Source organism: Chelonoidis abingdonii, chromosome 3 (genome assembly GCF_003597395.2).
Source record: "Chelonoidis abingdonii isolate Lonesome George chromosome 3, CheloAbing_2.0, whole genome shotgun sequence".
Classification (NCBI taxonomy): Eukaryota; Metazoa; Chordata; order Testudines; family Testudinidae; genus Chelonoidis; species Chelonoidis abingdonii.
In genome coordinates, this window is record NC_133771.1 from 112,823,211 (window position 1) to 112,841,229 (window position 18,019).

At 41.7% G+C, this 18,019-nt stretch overlaps 2 protein-coding genes across 11 annotated transcripts in view; one reads left to right on the forward strand and one right to left on the reverse strand.

The window, feature by feature from the left end:
• Positions 1 to 5,431, reverse strand: part of HIVEP2 (HIVEP zinc finger 2) — a 217,229-nt gene extending 211,798 nt beyond the window's left edge. Inside the window, exon 1 of the mRNA XM_032794879.2 lies at positions 5,347 to 5,431. The gene's annotated coding sequence lies outside the window, so the exon portion shown is untranslated. The remainder of the gene's footprint in view (positions 1 to 5,346) is intronic.
• Positions 5,432 to 5,457: 26 nt separating this feature from the next.
• The window catches only part of AIG1 (androgen induced 1), a 195,291-nt gene continuing 182,729 nt past the window's right edge, over positions 5,458 to 18,019 (forward strand). For 7 of the 10 annotated variants that reach the window (XR_004375661.2, XM_032794954.2, XM_032794936.2 and 4 more), the window contains exon 1: positions 5,458 to 5,799. Coding sequence is in view for 8 of the 10 variants with exons in the window: in XM_032794954.2 (XP_032650845.1) it covers positions 5,659 to 5,799 (141 nt within the window). In the remaining 2 variants the exon portion in view is untranslated. Of the gene's footprint in view, positions 5,800 to 9,033; positions 9,151 to 11,386; positions 11,814 to 18,019 lie in introns of those variants that run through there. The other 3 variants (XR_004375677.2, XM_075064008.1, XM_032794897.2) reach the window with 3 other exon arrangements.

Consider the following 18,019-nt stretch of genomic DNA (forward strand, 5'->3'; position numbering starts at 1 on the left):
ATTTGATTGACATCTGTGCTCTTCAGACAGATAGTGACAGTCTTAAATCCATTAATTACATTACCAGTAAAATGCTCAGTCATTGCATATGTAAACAGCATCACATAAACCAAATGTTTAGATACTGAAGAGAAAAATTAAACAAACTAAACTTTCTTATCGCAGCACCATAGCCATCCTTCTCCCTCTCCCCACCTTCCACTGTGGGCAATCATTTACAGCGTTCCATTTTCTTGTTTTCTTTTAAGAAAAGTAAAGAGAAAGATAACTTCTTTATATTCAATCTAATGCTTAATATTAGCATTTAAATGGTCCCAATTACAGTAGACTTTGAAGTCAAGTTTTATTTAGGTGAATGAGGTGAGCAGCTTTGCTGATGACATTGGGACAAATCCTGCACTTTTTAATCAGGCAAAAAGTCCCATTACCCATACTCAAGTAAAAACAGCAGGATTTTGTCACTGGATAAAGTATATTTGACATGTAATAGTTCTAAAAAATGTCTTCACTATAGCAGATACAAGCAGGCTTTTTCTGAGTGCCTTTTTCACTTTTAATATGGCCAACAACCACCTTTTTGTATCTATTGTAAGAAAATCCTCCTTTCCCCACTTCCACTCTTATCGAACTGAAGTGTAGTGTATGCCATTTTCCAAGAGAGTTTGCTTTGGCAGATTACATGCACTCAGCCTCAGGCACTAGAAATGGCAATATCATCAGGAGCATCAGCATGAACATATTGTGATGAGACAATTCTGATAAATTTCCTATGAATTCAAACAGTTTGTGTACTACCCACTGAGGGAGGCCAACTGTTTGTAGCAGAGTACTCTGTAGATAATACATTTCCATTTAGACTCACCGTTCCCTAATACAGAAAGAAAGAAAGAAAGAAAGAAAAAGAAAGAAAGAAAGGGAACTCCCTTGCTCAAATCTCAAGTCAGCATGCAGATACTATCTACCATCAAATTCTAAGTACGAGGGTATTTTACCTTCACCACTCCTAATATTGCCCAGAAATTCACTGGATGCTCCTATAAAGAAAATCATCACCAAGAATGTGCTTCTGTTAAAAGCCATCTAAAGATAGATTAAAACATGGAGACTAAGAAGTTACATTTGATACCGTCAAAATAGTAAAACAGCATGCTCACATTATTATTGCTGTATGCGCCACCTCAGAGGGCCTTGCACTTTTAACATGGATATCATATAATCAGTGGCCCACTCAACCATTCCCTACTGTTGTTGACAAGGTTTTTGACAACTCTTCTAATAGATGGAACCCATCAATCTCCTCCCATGCCAGAAATAGCAACCCTTCTGACTCTCCTCCCCCAGTTTCTAAATCCCTTCCCTATCCCCTGAATGACAAACATGACCCAACAAACTACCAAACTCTCCCACCTACAGATGAGCGAGTGTGTGTGAATCATGGAAATCCAGCTGAGACCCTGCACAATACATTATATACCAGGCCCTCAAAATTCTAGGGCCAGCCCTATGTATTACTTATTACATGTATATATGTATCTTTTCATGATTTTCACATGGTTAGAAGGTACTTACATTTTAGGTGTTTTAACCATTGGTAAGTTACAGGTATACAGCAAGATAAAGGGGGAACCAGTAAAATACTCATCTTTATTGGACTGAAAAAAGAAAAGTCCATAGAAACACTTGGAAGTCAGACTCTCAAAGGTTTTGTTGCATGCTAATTGGGGAGGGGCTTGAGGGCTGATGAAGAAAGCCGGGGATAGGAGATCTAAACCCTGTACAGCTCAAGAATCTGTATGTAAATCTCGCAGACCCAGGACCTCTATGCATGAAATCAATCCCCTCTATTGTACTTCCAGGGCAGCATGGCACTTGCTGAAGCCATGCTTCTATTGGTTTCCCTGTCCATACCTGAGCCATACTCCCTTCTCAAGGGTGTATAGGCAGAGATGTTGAAGTTGCATTAATTCTTTAGAATATCTACCAGGACCCCACAGAGCATGTCACAGAGAGTGGCGGTTCCCCAACTATCCCTTCCCACACTGCAAAGCTCAAATATCAAGAATGCATGATGAAGAAGCCTCCACTGATTGTTGTAAGAGCAGGGAGCATGTCACAGAGCTATTGCTTCTTCTAACACAGGGGTGGCCAACCTGTGGCTCTGGAGCCACATGCCGCTCTTCAGAAGTTAATATGCAACTCCTTGTATAGGCACCAACTCTGGGGGAGCTACAGGCACAACTTTCCAATGTGCTGAGGGGTACTCACTGCTCAACCCCTGGCTCTGCCACAGGCCCTGCTCTCACTCCACCCCTTTCCACCCCCTCCCCTGAGCCTGCTATGCCATCGCACCTCCCCCTCCACACCATGAAACAGAGAGAAGGAGGGGGAGGGGCTGCCAGTGAGCAGGAGGTGCTGAGAGTGGAGGCAGGGGCAGAGCTGATGTGGGGCTGCTGATGTATTACTGTGGCTCTTTGGCAATGTATACTGGTAAATTCTGGCTCCTTCTCAGACTCAGGTTGGCCATCCATGTCCTAACCTACACCAGTTCTCTGCTTCCTTCCACCAAGAAAAAGCACTAACAGCATTGGAAAGAGCACCAAGTCCTTATTGTTTGTTCAGGTATTGATTGTAAATGGAGGCCTGTACATATGGTGTCTGCAGTAGTAGTAGTTTATCTCACCCTGCCCAGACACAGCTGCTGCCTGTTTTCCTCCCTCAACAATAGCCCTCCTGGGCTGGCAGACTCATTTGATATTTACTCTTCCACTCAAACTCATTTAGAGACCTGCCCATTCAGGGTGAGAGAGAAGTCCAAATACAAAAACCTCTTCGAGCCTCCCCCAGCCTCAGTAGTCTCTTCTTTGTCCACCCCTGCCTGCCCACCTTCAGCTCAGCCTCTAGTCCTTTCTTCATTAGGGTCTGCCCTGGACTGGACTCCCCATTGCTGACACAGGAGTTGAAAAGGATTTTCTCCTACCCTCTCCAGAAGTTCTTGTGGTCCCTAAGCAAAGACTGTTACCAATACTAGACCTTCAACTCACATTATTTCCCCAGGCATTGTCATTCTCTTAATTCTCCTGTCCCAGGGTCTTTTTACATCCTGCCTCTTCACAGGCCTTTTCCTCCTGAACATCCATCTCTTTCCCAGGTCATTCCACCTCCTCTCTGGACCAGCGTGACCCAGATATTGTCTCAACCCTAGTCTTCCTTGTAGAGAGGAAAAGATGCCACTTTTATAGCAGCCTCCTTTTTAGCCTGCAATAACCTGACCCCTCTCAAAGCACATGAGTAGGGAGGGGGAAACCAAGGCACAGGTTGGACCTGGGTCTCAAACCCCCTAAAAGTCTAGCTTACCCGGTGACAGTGTTAAAATAAATAAATCCATACAAGGCCATTTTTTTTAGATCTCATCATTATCATATATCATAAAAATACTATGAGTTATTTTTTTAAAGTATAGTTACAATGCTTGGTGCAATAAAATACACAGATGGAGACAGGGTCCCTGCTCTGAGGAGCTTATAGAGAGCACGCCGTTAGCATTTCTTTCATTCAAGAATTTGGTTTATAGACACATAGGCGGAAAGTCTACTTACTGGTAGTAAACATTTAGGATCTGGAGGTCTCATTTAAAAAAAAAAAATTACTTGCTATACAGCAATGGTCCTAAAAGCTACAGCTTACTTACTCTACAGTACAAGTGTGGGACTGTTATACAATGCTGCATTACATTTACATAAGGGATATTTAGGGCTTGATCCTGAAATCATTGAAGTCAATGGTAAAGCTAGTATTAAGTGCTTCAAAGACATATAGAAAGTACAGCTTAAAAAGGGAGGCATCAACCCAACAAACTAGGAGGACTCGGCGAAGAACACTACACCATGTGCCAAGCCACAGTTCACTTTGAGGAGAACAGACATGCTCATGAGACAGAGAAGCAACAAAGGAGGAGAGAAAGGGCACAACAGTCCAGCCAACAACTATGTCTCCTCCAAGATTACACCTTTCACTTCTGTGGAAAAATCTGCAGGGCACGAATTGGGCTCCTCTGCCACTTAAAAACCCACCAATGAACCCCCTTGGCAGACACCATCCTTGTATCGGGGGATAGCTGAAGAGTATTGACTTCAGTGGCACAATCAGGCACTTAGAGCACACATATTTTTAGTAGGTTTAATCTTTTATCCATCTGTTCAACTCCAATTCTCTGCAACAGGACTATGAACAAAATATTATTTACCCATTGCTTTCCCTCAAGCCCCCCACTACAGAAGTACCCTGTGACTCACAGACTATTTGGAGTGGACACCTGTTTTAAATGGACCACAGGAAATGCCTATGTTGTCTTTTCATAAATTGACCCCATATTTGGTTGGCTAAAACTTAGTCATCTGACCTCTTAAAAAAATATCTGCTGCCCACAGTCTGATGCAATTGATATCCAACAGCACTTACTGGAAGGCAAACTGGGAATGTATGTAATTTATATTCTTCTCGCTGAAGGAGATCCAAATATTTAATAAAAGAATGACTTACATTTAAAAACAAAACTAGCGTCATTGGTTCTTTACACCACTGAATTACATATATACATCTATTGCGCTCTAATCTCCTAGACTAAAACAAGCTAAGCAATCTTTAAAACATTCAGGCAATATTGCCTGCCTAGAACTACAATTGTCTTAAAAGGAAATATGTAAAACACCATTTTATTATGATTTAATATTTTAAAATTTGATCTGTAGACAAGAAAAATAAATATACGTTTCTAAGAGGTTCATAATCACCATTCCGTAAGACCAAAAGCAATGCATGCAACCATGCATTTAAAAATATGTTTATTTATTTTACATGGACACAGGGGTACATCATCCATATTCACACTCATCCACTCTTATGTGTGGATGTGAGAGCAAGCTGTGTGTGAACATATCAAAATGTGTATTCATTTGTTCACTTGTGTATCTTTGAGCATGTGTGCACAAGTGTGTGTATATGTACACACAAATGCTTGTGCATATGTACACACACGTGCTTGTGCATGCACGAGTGTGAGGATATGTGCATGCATGCTAGCAAGTTTCTCTATTTCATGTAAGCCTGTGCACGTGTGCTCAGGTGTATGCATGGGTGTATGCCAGCGTTTGTGAACAGGTGCTCAGACCCTGTAGTCAGCCAGGGTCACGTAAGTGCAGGGGCAGCGCGGGTGAAAATGCAAGGCTTTAGAGGACAATGACCCTGCCCATGTTTATTTCTGCATGTCACCCCATGTCGCTTTTTGTAGCACTGCCAAGAATACACAACAAGCCACACTCACACAGCCCCAGCGGTGGAGGAGGTCACCTGCTCCAGGGGTCTCTCCGCTGAAGCAGCAGCAGCTCAGGGCAGGTTTAGTCGATTGTCATGGTAACCCCTCCTCCAACATCTCCTCCTCTCCCCGCCCACCTTTGCTCCGGGAAGCACCCTGTTGCCTGAGGAGCTCCGGCTGAGCCCGCTCTCCCCGGGGCCGGGCGCATCCCCCGCGTACAGAACGAGGGGACACCCAGGCGCGCTCTCGCTCGCGCGTCCTCCCCGGACAGAACGCGGCGCGCCGCCGCGCGGGAAGCGCGCCGCCGCTGTCTTGCAGTTTGCAGGCCCCGCTTGCAAAGCAGCGACATGGCGCTCGTGCCCTGCCAGGTGCTGAGAGTCGCCATCCTCCTCTCCTACTTCTCCATCCTGTGCGCTTACAACTCTATTGACATACCGGCGCATCAGACCTATGGAGGGAGCTGGAAATTTCTGACATTCATAGACCTGGTAAGTTGCCCTCACCTTCGCCCCCAGCCTGCGGGTGCGTCCCAGCCTAAGCTGCTTCCTCCTGTGTGTGCACTTGGTAAGTGGCGTGAATGTGTCTCCGGGAGCTCTGACAGGAGAGTCGCTGGCCAGGCTGTAATGTTCGAGCACAGACGTTTCAGGGCCCTTGTACATATCTCCCCCTAGTCCCACTTCCCCCATGAGAACATCATAATTAGGCGACCTTGTGGGTAGGAAAAAAAGAACTTGGCCTTTTGTGACTCATTAAATGGGTGACACTGAAAAGAGCTAGTCAAGCAATAAACCAGCAACAATACTGGATGGATTTTTAAAAAAAAACTCCTGTGGCCTGTTTGTTGTTGTTATTGAAACAGGCCACAGCAGCCATGTTTGTGTCAACAGAAATGTTAAACATAGTTTTCCTAAAGCAAAATATAGGAGAATATAATGCTGGCCCCCAAACCACAAAACATACTATCAAAATAGGAACATGGCTTGCCACGCCTGGCCCACCAGAATAATCTTGAGCCTAACACAGGTGAGGTAAAAGTGCCACAAACCACACATTTGGCAACCAGATTCAGCCAGTTTTTGCCTCCAAACCCACCAGTGCACCTGTTGGGTTAGACAGGTTTCTCCTTGCAGTTCAGCGCAAAGATCCAGACCTTACTATCATGCCATAAGACCACTAGGAAAACCCATATCCAGCACTTCAACCATGCTGACTTCAAAAATTGTATCCCTGAACTCCATAATCATACTACCTAAACAGCTAGATGTTGACGCACCTAGTCCAGCAGGGGATAAAAACAGATCCTGATGTAGCCAGGTACAATACAATGGCAAGCCTCATGTGCAGCACTTGGACCCAGTAATTTCCCTGCTGATTCCACAAATGAGATGATAGAATTAAACAAGACATTATACCATTACCAGGCCACCATAGAAGTCTAGATCCCGATACATGAGCACAGCAGAAACCTGTACCAGCTGCTGATAATGTGTGTCTTTTAGATGGTAGAATTTTTAATTTAGACCCTAAAATCTATGTGATTTGCTGGGGTGCTGGTGCTAGATGCAAGATTTTGTGACACTGTTACATTGATTAATCAGGATCTAGATTTTTCTGGTTGGGTAGGAGCATTTATTCCATTTTTCTATCTAAAGAAGAGAATTTGTGTTTAAGGTCATGTGCCAGTTACAGGTGTTTGTAGTGCATGAGGTGGCTAAACTTATTCTTAGTTTTGACAGTAGGGAGGTGTGGGCTCGGCCCAAACAATTGTCTATATCTAAGATGATCTATTTTTACATATGTTAATTTTTCATTGTACTTTACAAATGCAGACCTGTTTTTGTTTTAGTCTTTTCCTGTTGAAGAGTTAACAAGCTTATATTGTTTAAAATGTTAATATTTTAAAATTAAGCTAGAGCTTATGTAATGTTAAATTAACATCTGAACTTTCAAGCTGTGTAGTATGGTATTGTTGAAAAAATAGTTTACACTTATAAGATCAGGAATTCTCAGTAGAATTTAAACCAGGATATTTGAATTATATGTCTTCCCCACACACTTCTTTTAAACTTTGAGTTGCTGGCAATGCTATTTCTTAAACCATTTGCAATTAACTTAAGACAGTGTTCAACAAAGTATGAAGTACAGTAGAGATTATTTTGCCCCATCTGGCATTGATATAAGAGTTTCTCCAATGTTCAGGTATTCTCTGTAAGTTTTGATCACAGCATTTAGAAAGGAATCAGTTATTGATGATGCTATCTAGTGATCTCAATATGGCAAGTCTGGCTGCATTGCTGCTTCTGTCTATAATTCCTCTAGAGCAGAAACAGAATTGTCCTTACTATTTATTTGTATTACTGTCGTGTCTAGAAGGTCTAATCATGGATCAGGACCCTATTGTGCTAGGGTGAGTACAAACAAAAGAAGGATCCTTCTAAAGAGCTTACAATCTAAGTCTCTGGGTAACACTCACTCTAGAGTGATAAGTTGTAGAAAGCCATTTCTTGGATCTAGGATGAGCTGCAAACATGTTCTGTTCTTCCAGAATTTACTTACCTTGGTCATAGCTGTGTAAAACCTAGAAGTTTGTCATGTATGTTATCTAACCTGTATTCTTAGTTTGAAACTATCCGAGTTTGCTCTCAAGACACCAGGATACAACTCAGGAAGTGTCTTAACAGCATTCCTTTTGTCAAAGTGAAATTTATATGCATATTTTGTTCTTCTGTTATCCTATTTGACTTGTTTTAGATTTTTCCCTCTGCGATGCTGGGCTCCACTCAGTGACATGGATTAATAAGGGCCTAATCCAACTCCCACTGAAGTCAAACAGGAGTCTTTCCATTTACATTAATAGCGGTTGGATCAGACCATAATTAACTAAAGCTAAACACTGACAGTCTTGTTTTTGGGTTTGCGTCACCCTTTACCTGGCTCTTTTAGCCTTATCATTATTATCTAATCCTTGGCCTAATAAAAATAACAACAAATAATACCTACCTCTTACATCTTTTCATCAGTGAATATCAAAGCACTTCATTGTCTTTAATGTATTCATCCTCACAACACCTCTGAGAGGTAGAGTATTATTATCCCCATTTTACAGATGGGAAACAGAGGCATAGAGAGGCTAAGTGCCTAACCTAAGGCCACACAGGAAGCCTGTGGCAGAATAAGGAATTAAACCCACATCTTCCAAGTCTTAGGCTAGTGCTCTAACCACAGGACCATCCTTAGGTGGGTGAAGGCTATTTTTAATGTAGCAAAAGTATTATTTGTCAGTAAATAACAATTATTCCCCAAAAAATTATGGCCCACTATAACAAGTTCAGGTGGACTTCCCCACCGTGCAGGCACATTCTTTCATCTAAACATGACATGATCAAAGAGCATCAGGTAAATGTGTGGTTTTAAAATATCTAGTAAAGTAGTCAACTACAGCCACGTACTTCTGTCCCTTAGCTCATAAGGGTCACCCTCTATGGCCCACTTTCCAAGTCTGACAGCAGAGAAATATTAATGGTTTCTTAAATAGGATATGTGTCCCTGACTGTTGGCTTGAGTGGTTCAAGAAATTGAATCACTTGGATTTGTCTCCCAATTCCTAGCCACCAGACACATCTTTACTTGTTGATGACATTTAGTAATGTCCAAGGGGCCTAATGGTTCTCATATAAAGATACATTTCTTCATTTCTGCTGGGTTACCTTCCCTGACTTCAGGAAATAAGATGCCATCAGAGCCAGTGATGCTACTCTTCTCCAGGAGGAAAGTTTGGATGTTTTCCGGCATGCTTGCACTATATTATACGATGGCTTTAAGGCTTGCGGAACTCTTTTGTAAGTTTCAATTTCCTCAACTATTTGTGACGTCCCCGCATCAGTCACATTCAGAAAATGTCTAGACAAAATATCATCAACAGAATCTTGGCAAGCATGTGCTCTCATTGCAGATCGTACCTCAATGATGATAAAATGTGTCTTTGACATCTCACTGGCACACAGTGCAAGCACTTTCTGTTTATGAGAAGTATGAGAGGTTTGTAGTCAGTTAGAAGTGAAGTTAGGAATCTAATCTGAACAAGAAATTTGGACATTTTTTGCGTGTCCAGACTGTCATGAGGCATTCCTTCTCAATCGGCTCAAGAATCTCAGCATCAGTCTGAAATCTGGAGAAATTAGGCAACTGACTATAGCTGGCCATAATGCTTCCTCTAACCCAGTTATTAGTATCTGCACTTAATATGGTTTTGGATCAAATGATATTATTCGATAGCTGAAAGGAATTTGAAGCAAAAACTAAATAGCCAAAACATTCCTACTGTATGTTCATTAATTTGTACTCTATCCTTGCAGTAGATTTCTAGCTTGTTCCTTGCTTATAAAAAGCTGAGCTTTTGGGGAAATTCATGGACTATGAAGCCCCAGAGAAGTGGTCAGTTGCCATCAAAATTAATGTTTATTTGTTTTGTGTTTTTTGGTTAGAGGATGGATATCTACTGCATGATCTTTTGGACTGTTCACCATAATATATCCGTTTATATAATCTATATTTTTTTGTTTTGCCTACCAACAAGTACAGTGGTAAAATTTGGATGTCCATTCCCAAATATTTCCTTAGATGTGAATTCTTAGTCTTTCCTGGCCTTGAGTTTTTAACTTGTGGCAATGGAAGGTTTACCTAGTTCATGGAGCAATATTGAAGGTGCATTTTGACAATATACCAGTTATGCTTACCACTGCTGCTGCAAATAACCACCTCTGCTTTAATTTCTCTTCTCGGCATGTAAAGGTAGATGCTGTTCAAAGTAAATATGCCATATTCCCGGTGAAAACTTCTTTATAGCTACAACAACGTTTTCCCTGCTTTTCAACCCCACAAACTTAATTAGGCCTCACTAAGTTACCTGCAGTGAAATGGTGAAGATGGTTCAGATGGGATACTTTTAAGAGCAAACATAATAGGATGTGTAAAATTTCTTGTCTTGGTATCTGCCCTCCTCCACCCAGTTTAGACTTTTCAGCGTTAAATATAATTGCAAATGCTCTGTTAAATTGGAAATGGTGTTTGAGTGCATAGTAGGAAGTGGAGATTGGCCATTTGTTATGAATAGTTATTTTGATACTTCTTTCTTAATAAGTGCCTGAAAATTTTGCGATATGGTTTGTTCATAGTATGAATAATTGAAAATCATGCCGCAGAATCACAGATTAATTTTATGTATGTTTGAGGGATCCCTTTTCCCAATTCTTTTAAAACAGATTTTTCGTTATTGCAAAGGTAAGATTTCTTAGTGTCTTCTGGCCACTTGTTATGGACAAAGGGCACTCTACAACTGTGGGGGAGATGAGGCAAAAGTATGTAGATTCTGGGTACTGAGATGAGGGAGAGTGTGTGCAGAAGGAAGAGGATTTGGGTTTGTGTGGAAGTTATGAGAAAATTATCTTACAGTTAAATTTAAGTTAGTAAAATGTGTCCTGGTCTAAATTACTCCTAATTTTCATCATGCAACTGCATATCAAATCTTCACCCCTTCAGCTGTAGACCACAGTTAGGATTAAACAAGATACAGTATTGCCACAATTTATACATTGAGGATAGTGCACATGTCTGATGGTAAAGTAAGTCTAACGTTGGTCATGGTAATTGAGACTGAAAGTGGGACTAGATTTTCAAAAGTCTAGAAAGATAACTATGATTCATTAACAACATAGTCTTGAATAATATCTAATGTGCTAACAAGAATATTCATGACCCATGATTGAGGGTAGCTGGAGTTAGGAAAGAACTGATTCTCTCCCCCACGCCCATCCCAGTGTAACATTGCACCCATTGGTTCTATAGTTTTTCTTTGTTTTGTTGTTCCATTCAAGTGTAAGATTTTCGGTGTCATATCTGCACCTTCTTTTACCTGCAAAACACTTAAAACACTGTGGGCACTACAAGAAACAGTAACAATGCTCTATATAGTAAAGCATCATGTTGTATTACAGGGATCAGCAACCTTTGGCATGCGGCCCGCCAGGGTAAGCACCCTGGTTGGCTGGCTTACCTGTTTACCTGTTGCATCCGCAGGTTCGGCCGATCGCGGCTCCCACTGGCTGCGGTTCGCCGCTCCAGGCCAATGGGGGCTGCAGGAAGAGCAGCCAGCACATCCCTCAGCCTGCACCACTTCCTGCCGCCCTCGCATGCCAAAGGTTGCCAATCTCTGTTGTATTAGCTCCTGTTGGACTAATTAGCTAGGCCAGGTATCTGATCCTGTGTGGCGCTGGGAAATGTAATGTTCCTGTGATCTTTCCAAACCCTGCATCTGGCACCTTTACCATTGTCTGCTTCATCAAATATATGGGACAGTCTAGAATTCTGTTGAAACAATGTTGCTGTTGAAGTGATTTGAAACTATCCTAATGGAGTTTTGTTCTTCCCCATTACTGGCATGATTTGGATCTGTATTCTCAGGCACATCCTTGCCATAGGCAATAAAAATGTTTATTTGCTTTCAGAGGATGTTTTTGAATTTCATTTGGTCTAATTTAAATAAGCCACCAGAATAGAATTTAAAAGATTTAATTTATTTTTTTAAGAGGCGGTGCTATGGTTTAGGAGACAGGACTGGAACTGTACGTGGCTTCTAGTTTGTTCTTAACTGCCATTGACTTGATATCTGAATTTGAGCAAGTTTCATAACTCACTCGATGGGTGAACTTCACTACAATGTGGCAGACCCAGGCAAACCACTATTCATTATTTAAATGGGGCTTAAGTGTGTAGCGCCTTGCTTAGCTCCTCTTCTCTGCGGTGAATTTCATCTTTGTGCTTCCCTTTCCCTTTCTTTAATTGCCTATACACCCGTGCTAGCAGCCTATGTAACAAACAAGACCACCGAATCACACTAGTGAATAGAGTGACTGGCTCATTAAACTCCTATCTATAATGTGTAAGGAAAAAACTTGCATGATCATGAGGGACTTAAATCTGAGTGAAATATGCTGGAGATTGCATTAGACAGTAATAAAACATCTTTGGAATTTCTAAATAGTGTGGATGAAAGTTTCCAAACTCAAAAAAGTGTTGCATCCAGCATGAGGGATTTCTCTGGACAGTTGAAGAGAATTGAGCCCAGAGCTATATCATAATGATAGCTTAGGCATAAGTAATCATGACTTGATCACATTTATAATGTGCAAAGAGAATAAAGTCCAAACTACTGATACCCAACCATTTAAAAGGGCCAATTTCACAAAGCTGAAAATAATTAGGAGCCAAACCAGCTGGGAAAGAGAAGGCAGCTATTTAAAAAACAAAACAACACAAAACAATATAAAAATGAAAGAAAGGGGAAGTTGATAATAATGAATATATATATATATATGGGAAGCAAGGAATTGTACAAAGGGGCATAGGGAGAAATCAGTGGCCAGCAGAGTTGAGGACAAGAAGTCCAGTAGCAGAGGGAGGCAGGGAGGGGGACTATCCAATTTAATAGTGACTGAATGCAGTGCATATGTTTACCTGCCTCTTGGACAATTGGTATATGTATGCATGTAGTGCAAGAAGCTCATGGCTTCAGACACACAGTATGGGCTCTTGAGGCCAGAGTGGCTGAACTGGAGGAGCTAAGGGAGATGTAGAGGTACATAGAGGAGATTTTCAGGGACCCAATTGAGGGACCCTAGCCTGACAGCCTTTCTGCTGCTGAGGAGGATGAAAGTGTCAGGGAAGGAGAACATCATGCAGGAGCAGAGGGAAACAATCCCATGGCTGGGATGCGCCTTCCAGGAAGACTGGTAGAATTGCAGGGTTTCAATACATGGATGAGATGATGGTGTAGGGAGGTGGATTTTAGGTTTATCAGTAACTGGGGAACCTTTTGGAAGAGGAGGAGCCCTAGGGTGACCAGATGTCCCAATTTTATAGGGACAGTCCCAATATTTGGGGCTTTTTCTTATATAGGCTCCTATTAACCCCCACCTTGATTTTTCACACTTGCTGTCTGGTCACCCTAAGGAGCCTGTACAGGAAGGATAGGCTGCACCTAAACCAAAATGGAACCAGACTGCTGACATGTACAATTAAAAATGATTTTTTACACTAATGGCTGGGGTAAAGACAACAGGTTCGGAGGAGCCCATAGTTCAGGCTGAGACATCCATTAGGGATTAATTTATTAAAGGAGGAGCTCTATATCCCAGTAGAGAAGATAGGAAAGAAGTTGGTAAAGGAGAGGTAGGAGCTTGTGAGGAAGAGTCAAACGTAAAAGTCCCATTTAAATACAACTCATGAAGACCAGAAATTGAATATTGATAAAATGTACAAGTGCTTAGCTATAAATGCTAGAAGTCTAAATACTAAGATGGGTGAACTAGAGTTCCTGACGTTAAATGACATTGATATAATAGGCATTGCAAAAGCTTGGTGGAATGAAGATAAATTTATGGGACACTAGTATCAGGGTACAAAATATATGAAATGACAGCGTAGAGCATGTTGTTGGGGGTTCAGTATGTCAAATACAGTAAAAACCTTAAATGCAGCAAACTGTGTAATAGAATCTCTCTGGATAGAAATTCCATGCTTGAGTAATAAGAGTACAGCAGTAGAAAAATACTACCAAACAGCTGATCAGAATGGTGACAGTGATTGTGAAATAGCCAGAGAGATTAGAGGGGCTGCAAATGTAGAAAACGCAATAATGGGGGATTTCAGGTACTCTCATATTGATAGGGTATGTGTCACCTCAGGAGGGATGCAGGGACCCCTTAAATGACTGCTTCTTGGAGTATCTTGTCCTGGAACCCACAAGGGGAGAGGCAGTTCTTGATTTCATCTTATGTGGAGCACAGGATCTGGTCCAAGAGGCGAATATAGTTGAACCAGTTGGTAATAGAACCATAATGTAATTAAATGTAACTTCCTAGTAGAGGGGAAAATACCAAAGAAACCCATTACAGTAGAATTTAACTTAAAAAGGGGGAACTACACAAAAATGAGGAAGCTAGTTAAACAGAACAGTCACAAGGATGAAAAGCCTGCAAATTGCCAAAAGAGAGGCTCAAACTAAATGTATACTCTTCCCACTCACCAAAAAAACCAAACAGGAAAAGGACAAAAAAATGCCACCAGGGCTAACCAGAGTAAAAGAGGTGGATAGAGGCAAAAATAATCCTTTTAAAAAATTGGAAGTCAAATCTTACTGAGGAAGATAGGAAGGAGTATAAAATTTGGCAAGTTAAGTGTAAAAGTATAACTAGGAGGGCTAAGAAAGACTTTGAAGAGCAACTAGCTAAAGAAACAAAAACTAACAGCATATTTTTAATTACATCAGAAGCAGGAAGCCTGTCAAACAGTCAGTGGGGCCACTGAACGATTGAGGTGCTAAGCGAGCCCTCATAGAAGACAAGGCCATTGTGAAGAAGCTAAATGAATTCTTTGCATAAGTCTTCACTGCAGAGCCTGTCGGGGAGATCCCCACGTGTGAGCCATTCTTTTTAGGAGACAAATCTGCGGAACTGTCCCTGACTGTCAGTAGAGGAAGTTTTGGAACAAACTGATAAATTAGGACCAAGTGTTGTTCACCCAAGTGTTCTGGAGGTACTCAAATGTGAAACTGCAGAACTATTAAGTATGTTTGGTAAGTAGCCTAGCACTTAAATCAGCCTCTGTACCGGATGACTGGAGAGTAGCTGCTGTAACACAGGTTTTTAAAAAAGGCTTCAGAGGTAATGCTGGCAGTTACAGACAGGTAAGCCTAACTTCAGTGTTAGATAGATTGGTTGACACTATAGTGAAGAACAAAATTATGAGACATAGATAAACACAATATGGGGAAGTGACCATGTGATTTTTACCACTCAAGAAGGGTCTTGGAGTAATCATGGATATCAGAGTTCTGTAAAATCATGAATGGTGTTGAGAAAGTGAATAGGGAAATGTAATTTACCCCTTCACTTAACACAAGAACCAGCGTTTACCCGGTGAAATTAATAGACAACAGGTTTAAAACAAACAAAAGGATATGCATCTTCACACAATGCACAATCAGCCTGTGGAACTCATTGCCAGGGTATATTGTGAAGGCCAAAATATAACTGGGTTCAAAAAAGAATTGGCTAAGTTCATGGAAGATAGATCCATCAGGGATACAACTTCATGCTGTGGGTGTCCCAAACCTCCAACTGCCAGAAGCTGGGAGTGAACAATGGGGTAGATCACTTGAAATTGCCCTATTCTTTTCATTCCCCTGAAGAATCTGGCACTGTACGGTGTCAGAAGACAGGATACTGGATTAGATGGACCATTGGTCTGACCTAGTATGACCATTCTTATGTTGTTAAGAAGGAGGTGTTTGGGGTTTGCTTGTTGTTGTTTTTTTAAGAATATTAGGAACAAAAATAATCCTAGCAATCCATTACTAGATGGGAATGATAGAACTGTCCTTAATAGGGCAGAAAAGGCAGAAGTGTTCAGAAATATTTTTATTCTGCATTTGGGAAAAAAACAGATGATGTAGTCATATCAGATGATGAAATACTTTTTGTTCCAATAGCAATTCAGGGGGATGTTATACAGCGGCTACTAAAGTTAAACATTTTAAAATCAGCACATCTGGATAACTTGCACCCGAGAGTTGTAAAAGAACTAGCTGGGGATCTAGCTTTACCATTTTAATGTTTTTAATAACTCTTTGAACACTGGGGAAGTTCCAGAAGACTGGAAAAAAACTAATGTTGTGCCAATATATAAAAAGGATAAATGAGATGACCTGGGTAATTAAAGGCCTGTCAGCCTGACTTTAATCATGGGCAAAATAATGGAATGGCTGATATGGCACTTGATTAATAAAGAATTAAAGGAAGGTAGTATAATTAATACGAATCAACATGGGTTTTTGGAAAACATCTTGTCAAACAAACTTGATGAGATTAAAGTTTGGTTGATTAAGTATATTACATCAACCATTTTTACCATTGACTTCTATATGGCACTTAACTTGGCACCACATGATATTTTGATTAAAATAGACAACAGTGGTTCTCAAACTTTAATGGGGTTGCCATGGCTTGCTTAGACTTGTTGGGGCCTGGGGCCAAAGCCCGAGCCCCACCACCCAGGGCTGAAGCTGAAGGTTGAGGGCTTCAGCCCTGGGCATTGGGGCTCAGCTTACAGGTCCACTACCTAGGATTGAAGCCCTTGGGTTTGACTTCAGCCCCCCACACCTGGGGATAGGGTTCGGGTGGGCTCAGGCTTGCCCCCCCCCTTTCTGGTGTCATGTAGTAATTTTTGTTGTCAGAAGGGAGCCGTGGTGCAATGAAGTTTGAGAACCCCTGGACTAGAACAGTATAAAAAACATGGCACACATTGAGTGGATTCAGACTGGCTGACAGGTCTCAAAACATAATTGTAAATGGGGAAGCACTGAGCAAGTGTGTTTCTGAATGGGGAGGGATTGGTTCTTGACCCTGTGGTATTCAACATTTTTTATCAGGTGACCTTGAAGAAAAAAATCATCACTGATGAAGTTTGCAGATGACACAAAGATTGGGGAATCATAAACAATGAAGATGACAGATCACTGATTTGTGTGATCTGGATTGCTTGATAAGATGGGCAGAAGCAAAAAAATATGCATTTTAATACTGCCGGATGTAAAGCTACCCATCTGGGAATAAGAATGGGGGCCATACTTACAGGACGGGGCCTCTGTCCTAACAAGCAGTATCTGAAAAACTTGGGCGTTCTGATAGATAATCAGTTGAATATGAGCTCCCAGCACAAAGTTGTGGCCATAAAATGCTACAGTGACCCTTAAATGTGTAAACAGGATTTTTGAATAGGGAGTTTATATTATCTGTATTTGGCACTGGTGCAACTGCCCTGGAATACTGTATCCAGTTCTTGTGTCCACAGCTGTGTTCCCTGTAAGCTGCACAGCTGGGTGGCCGCCCAGAAGAGATTCAAGTATTGCACAGTTGATTAGCAGAGCGCGCAGAGTCATCTGGCAGTGTGTGTTCAGGTGCCCTCCGCCCACTGCTTTGCAACCAGTGTTGCTCCTGCAGCTGCTCCAGGGACCCTCCTGCTGGCTGTGCAGAAAGGGGAGAGGGTGGCTGATGTCAAGGTGTCCCCCTTCTCACACCCTTTACCCCATCTCCACAGAGCAGGAGAGAGGGGACAGCCTGGCTCCGGACTTGGAGCTGCTGGGTCTGAGCTGTGAAGACTCAGGGGCGTAGAGTGAGTGCCTTTCTTAAAGAGAAAACGCACCTAATTTAATGGTTTCTAGTTTGCATATTAATTCAAGTTCAGCAGTTTCTCCTTGGAGTCTGGTTCTGAAGCTCTTCTGGTGCAAAATTGCCACGTCTGTTACTGAGTGACAGGGTTTGAATAGAGACTGAGAATGGCTGAGTCATTATACAGATTGAATCTATTTCCCTATGTTAAGTATCCTCACACCTCTTGTCAACTGTCTGAATGGGCCATCTTGATTATCACTACAAAAGTTTTTTTTCTCCTGCTGATAATAGCTCATCTTAATTAATTGGCCTCTTTGACTTGATATGGCTACTTCCACCTTTTCATGTTCTGTATGTACTCCTCTACCTCAATATAACACTGTCCTCGGGAGCCAAAAAATCTTACCGCGTTATAAGTGAAACTGTGTTATATCGAACTTGCTTTGATCCACCAGAGTGCGCAGCCCCGCTCCCCCCCCCC